Source organism: Phyllobates terribilis, unplaced genomic scaffold (assembly GCF_046119375.1).
Source record: "Phyllobates terribilis strain yellow unplaced genomic scaffold, ASM4611937v1 Scaffold_6677__1_contigs__length_42826, whole genome shotgun sequence".
Lineage (NCBI taxonomy): Eukaryota > Metazoa > Chordata > Amphibia > Anura > Dendrobatidae > Phyllobates > Phyllobates terribilis.
In genome coordinates this window covers 9,659-16,493 of record NW_027369419.1, presented here as the reverse complement: position 1 = coordinate 16,493, position 6,835 = coordinate 9,659, and the positions used below count along the sequence as shown (strand labels likewise).

The window sequence follows — 6,835 nt, the reverse complement described above, 5'->3', positions numbered from 1 at the left end:
AGGCGTGCCTAGGCGCGCCTAGGGTCGACCAGCCTTATTTCTTGCAGTAACCCTTGCTTTATGGATTTACAGAAATATGTAGTCATATGATATAGAAAAACATCATAAAGGCATAAACTATAGTTTCAAAAGTAAAACCAATATAAGAACCATGTCTTTTAGAATAAAAAACAACTGAAAAGCATAAAAAAGTGGGTCAATTTAAATCATAAAAAATAGAATAGGAGTAATGCGTAGTTTTATTGGGGAAAATTCCAAAATCTTACCAAAGAATAAGATAGAATTTGACATTTTATTAAAAAGATAAGAAAGAATTTAACATTTTGGCGCCTAGGCTCGCCTAGGACCAACTAGGCGATGCTCTAGCTCAGGCGCGCCTAGGCGTCGCTTTTTTATTCACTGTTTTTAAGTCCTAGAGTTGTTGATCTATTTATATTTTGTCAGATGCTACAGAAGATAAAATACTAATGGGAAAAGGGAGTTAACTGGTTTCAGTATCTATATCAAATGCTTATTGCTGATTCAAATATTTCATGAATGCCTTTATCTTAATTTTCCTTTAGATTGTGTAGCTCTCCTTGTAACACCATGTTCTATAGAGTGCATCCTAAATGTGTCATGCCATGAATGATGACATGCCTATGTATGATGTATTACTTTCATATATCATATGGCTGTATATATCACAAGTTTTTACTTGCATATGCAATAAGGTGGTTAATTAAATAATGCAAATCAAATGGTCCCTGTTTAAGAAATATTTTTAAAGATATATACTGTGAGTGATTGATTTGTATCCCAGACTTGTTCCATTCCATATAATGGAGTTGATGTGGGTACTCGTACAAATCTGTGTCAGGAAAACCTTGAGGATGGAGGCAGGTGGTACTTCTCAAGAAAAGAACTTGAGGAAAATCCACCATCTAGAACAGATGGTATTGACTTAAAAAAAGAAACATATCTAAGGAAGGCATATTGTACATTTCTCCAAGATCTTGGAATGAAGCTAAAAGTGTAAGCTCACTGCAAGGGAACAATTCTGGAACTGTTTTGTTCCTAATATTATGAGACTTGTCTGCTTGCTACATTGAATGGACCAAGACCAACAAAATTTCTGTAACCTTTTTGGTTTGCTCTACCCTTTTGATTTTCCTATCCTACTGATCAAATATGATAAACCCATGATACTCGCATACTGGACCATAATGGTAGATTCATGTCAGCTTTAGAAACTAATTTCCTTTGCTTGTTATTGATTGTGTGTAGAAATTCGAATGTCTTTTAACTGTAGAAGGTTTCTCTTTGTTCTAATGCAGACCTCAGGTTACAATTGCTACTGCAATAATTTTTTGCCACCGGTTCTTTCTTCGTCAATCCCATGCTAAAAATGACAGAAGGGTATGCATATGTTGCTCTGTTATATATTTCAATTAAAAGTTCTTGCAGAGATTAGCAATTGACTTTTTACATGCTATGATCTTCAAGATATAATGTCTAAACTGCTATGATAGCATGATTAATGGGTTGATGATCTTCTGACTCCATTTAAATGTCATTCAGACGATTGCTACAGCCTGTATGTTTCTTGCTGGAAAGGTTGAAGAAACTCCACGCCCTTTAAAGGATGTTATTCTAGTTTCTTTCGAGATAATAAATAAAAAAGATCCAGCTGCAATCCTGAAGATTAAGCAAAAGGTATTTTGTTATCCATTCATTTTTACGTAATGTGCATCTTTCCCTGTTTGATAATCTTCTTCGTGTCACTTTTTTGTTCTTGAATGTCTTCGTTATGTACTGGACTGTATTTAGCATTTATCGATAAAATAAGCGAGAAATAGTTTGTAGTGATATATGAAGGTAAAAAGTAATACATAAGGCCGTATTTGTGCATCTGATATACTCCTTAAAGACTGTCCAATTTTCAAAGAAAACTGCTGTGATACGAAAAGGAGTATTTTTTAACCATACTCCATCAGTTCAATTGATGATCCAAAGAAAACTGCTGGGCATCTGATATACTCTTTCTTGATAGAATTCATCCTGCATGTCATTTTAGAACATGGCTTTTTCTAGATATGTAAACCGTGATGATCAACTACCATTTTTTTCCTTAATACTATTTACTCTTAGGTACTGTTTGTTTACAAGGTTTGAGGTATGAGGAATCGGGTTTGGAACCTTTTAGTCGTTGTTTGATATTCACTTTTTTCAGGTAACATACCGAATTTTCAACCCCTTAGAGGCCCTTTGTTTGAAATAAGGGTTTGGGTTGGAATGGTAGATCTTAATTTAGTGTTTGTTTTATATTTAGGTATGAGCATTTAAAAAATTAATTGCTCTTTATTCTCGAACCCACTCAACACCTTAAAAAATTGGAAGGTATGGGAAAAGCTAGGGCCTGTTTGCTATTGATATCTAGATATCAGGTATGAGATATCAGTTATACCCATACCATTGTTTGGTATAATTAGTATATCAATATCACACTGATATATACTGTTTGGTATGAGGATAAGTATATCAGGTATGACTATCAAAATGATATTAGAGTGTGGTTTGATATCTCTCTGATATCTAATACCCATACCCGATACCTCATACCCATATCTTGATACCCATATCTGATATCTAGATATCTGATACTAATATGTATAATATTACTTTTTGGGATTGAGAAATGGGTATCATATCTAAAAAACTCAAACAAACAGTATGTATTGGGTTTGGATTCCTCATATCCCAACTCTTTGTACCAAACAGCCCCTTAGTTATTGGGTTTTGTCTTCATCTATTGATTATTTGTTACTTCATTAGTGATCTATACCAAACACACCCTTATTTTTGCGATTATGTCATGTGGCAGGAAGTGTATGAAGAGCAGAAAGAGCTAATTCTATTAGCAGAAAGGGTAGTCCTAGCAAATCTCGGGTTCGACATGAACGTCCAGCATCCATACAAGCCACTAGTCGAGGCAATAAAAAAATTCAAGGTCGCTCAAAACGCGCTTGCTCAAGTTGCGTGGAATTTCGTAAACGACGGGCTACGCACATCTCTCTGCCTCCAATTCGAGCCCCACCACATCGCCGCCGGCGCCATCTTCCTCGCTGCGGAAGTTCCTCAAAGTGAAGCTCCCATCCGACGGTGAGAAGGTGTGGTGGCAGGAGTTCGACGTGACGCCACGTCAGCTAGAGGAGGTGAGCAACCAGATGCTGGAGCTCTACGAGCAGAACCGAGTGCCAGCTGTACAGAGCAGTAATGAGTGTGAAGAGCGGAAAGTGGCGGCGGTGGCGGAGGGGGAGGAGGAGAATCGGGTGGTGGTGAAGAGGTTTGATGAGGACAAGCTGAAGCAGTTGAGGGAGAAGAGGAAGAAGTCGCGGGGGGAGAGGAGGAGTGAGGGTGGCGGACATGGATGAGTTTGATCCGATTGTGAAGGAGTTGGAGGATGGGGTGGAGATGGCGGCGGCGGCGGCGGAGTCCAGTCAGAATCGGCGGTGCGTGGAGGAGGAGGAAGAGGGGGGAGTTGAGTGCTAATCCAGGTGAGCTCAAGAGGAAAGGTGGGAGTCCGTTTAATCGGCATGATCACAAGAGGCGTGCGATGGAAAATTATACTTGATTTTCAAGATATGTTTTGCCTTTCTTCTACTTCACTTGTGATTTTTTCGGGCAAATTTGTATAATATAATTAAGTGTTACACTCAGTCGGGTATGCTTCAAAGCTTTTTATGCATTTTTTGATTTATTAAAAGTCTTCGATCTGGGTCATTCAAATCCAACCTTATTTTACACGAAAATCTGCATTTTGATCTGAGAAATTCCTGAATCATGATCCTAGTTGGTGGGTCTAGGGTCATAGGTTGATCTATTGAGTCAAGAAATATATTTTAATATATTTGTATAATTCTAAAGAAATATAAAAGACATTGATTTGAACAATATTTATTTTTTTAACAGTTTTTTAAGTTTTAAGAATATTGTGATTTTGAAGTATAATTACATGATATCTAATTTGATAAAAATGTAATAGAATTCATGCATTTTTCCTCTATTACTATTGGAATGCTATGATTTAATAAAAAAAATATAATTCAGATCGTTATTATTTTTGATATCAATTTTTTGTTCTACCAGATTAATTTTTGCATGATCAAAAATTAATTATTTTTTTTAAAATTGACTATAAAAATATGCTATAAAGATAAAAAGTGATTAAAAATAAATAATACACAGAATCACAATACAAGGAAAGTATTATATAAACACAATCACTTTTTATTATCTATGAGAAAGGTATTTACTTATATTGTGACTCAATATAATATATTTTTTATTAGTATTATTTATTTAATATACTTTTGAAAACTATAATATATCATAAGTTATTTTATTTTAAATATATAAATATTACATAAATCGGGTTGAAATAATATAAATATGAAACATATGAAATTAAAATTAAAATTAAAATTATCTTATTAAATAAATATTTTTATTTATTTTAAAAAAGATACTATTATTTTTTTCTAAATTTTTTTCCCACATCAACCGATCTGTTGACCCGACCTGACCCGTTTTAAGAAGATAAAAGTTCAACCCGAAATAATCCGACCCGACATGATCCGAACTTGAAATTTTTTAACCCGAACCTGACTCGATTGGCACTTATAGTGACAATTAAACTCAACATGATCCAACTCGATATAAACCTGAAATGTTTAGGCTATAGGATTCTAGATTGTATTTTATACGGGCAATTCTTGGCTAGTTGAAGTTGCTTATTTTGAAGATTACATGGTACGTGTAAAATGTACGGAGCTCTAGTGCACTCATACCATGTGAACTTGGTTAGAGTTTAAAATGAGTTGGGTGGTGAATGAAAATATCATTTCTATCATTTACGTATTTTTTTTATCATCAAACCTATTTACCATCCGTTTAAAGTATCACTCATCATCCGTCCACCCATCAACCACGGTGAAATGGGTGAAACAGGTGCATCCATTTATCAACCGAATTTTTATATTATATTTTATCAACTACATATACATAATTTAAAATCATTTAAAAATTCACAATCCTAAAAACTCACGAGACAATTCATATTCTTAATACTTAAAAATAACAAATGATGTAAAAAATTTAAAAAATATTACATAAACAAGGACAAAAATTAAACAACTCTTTCATCATCCACATCCGATCCACCGTCAATAAGCAAAAATCCATTTTTATAATATGGAGTGGCATTCAAATGAAAACTAGCCTCTATTTGGAGGCCAAAAGGATTAGAATTCGTGATAATACCCATCTTGTCGGGATTATCATTTACGAAATCAAATTCAAGATTCTCTTTTCACAAAAAGAAATGTGATTTTGGATGGATTCGTGTTCTCCACACTAAAAGACATTCGCACTAAAAAGCAAGTCGATAATGGCAGTCGCTGTGAAGTCACATTAAAAATGCACTCATCTTCCATAAAGATTGTTGACTGTTACATAGCCTTTCATTTGTTTCACTTTTTCCCCTTTCTTACGAAGACATTTTTATCAACGTGGGATAATTGTTGTAATCATTTCTTTAGTTTTGCACCTTTGGATGCTCAAGAGTACTACGTCCATTCCACCTAAAATATAAGATCCATTGTTAAATTTATACTATTTATAATTAAAGTTAACTTTCTTGATTCTTGTTAATATATAAGAAAAAACATAATCATGTGAAATCTTGTTTAATTCGTCTCAATGAGTACTTTAATAATATCAAAATTTTATAATTTATAATAATACACATGTAGAGATATTAACGATACAAAACACACATCGGTAAACGTACACTTAACAATAAGTCTTATATATTGGAACAGAGAGATTAATATGTAACATTGGAAATAAAAATTATGCACTAGGTGCAAGGCCAATGGTTGTGACCATCGTAAAACCCACCATAGATATCGTAAACCTTAAGAGGATCCATAATGGTGATCTCCAAGAGTTCTTAACTTTAAATTAACAAAAAAGAAAATTAAATAAATAAGAGAATGTGTCATAAAAAGTAAGTATCATGTCAAAAACTCTTACACAAAGTTCTTCTTTAAGAACTAATTGTATAGATTCTTGTGAAATCTCTTACAATTCTTCTTACACATCTATTTTATCTTTATCTAAAAAATAAGAAGAGATCTTCAAAAGATCACCATTGTGGATTATGATCCTAATTCCTGAGACCCGTGTTTAAATAATTCATAAGTTGGTAGGAAATGTAATTCTTAAGAAGTTACTCTTCAAAAATTAAAATCCAATAAAATTACAACTCCATCGGATGGGAATACAAATCATTTTGGAATATACACAAATACATTTTCTTTTAACAATTTTTTCCTACTTTTATCATATTTGTCTCTACACAATTATTATTATAATAAAGCTATTTTATTCTTTAAACATTATTTTTTACATTTACATTGACACTTAGTAGAGTTATTTAGGGGGAAAAAGTTCTACACTAATTTGTGTAAATTTTTATCTAAAGACATATTTGTATCCGGAGGGAGTATTTGGTTTGCTCGTAGAATGTGTAAACTAAAATGAGAACGTTGACCAAATAGGATATAGATGACCGTCTTATTTGAAAGTTTTCGTCCTCGGGTAATTTATCCACCAAATTCGATATTTCACTAATCACTAGTTTCAATCCTAGATCTGATAACTCCCTTGCTACGCAAATATGGAAGGTTCAGATTCCTTTGAAGATCCAAACCATCCTTTGGAAATCGCTCTCAGATTGTCTCCCTACATCAAAAAGGCTTACCCGCTACGTCGCCTCAGCTCCAAATGCATG

At 33.6% G+C, this 6,835-nt stretch overlaps 1 protein-coding gene across 1 annotated transcript; it reads left to right on the top strand.

Moving 5' to 3' along the window:
- The first annotated feature begins 623 nt into the window (after positions 1-623).
- Positions 624-3,413, top strand: LOC141251123 (uncharacterized). Its single transcript, XM_073670244.1, is given in 6 exon segments — positions 624-713; positions 803-1,014; positions 1,317-1,398; positions 1,561-1,695; positions 2,864-3,109; positions 3,111-3,413. Coding segments are annotated over 6 exon segments (1,068 nt in total).
- Positions 3,414-6,835: the final 3,422 nt, after the last annotated feature.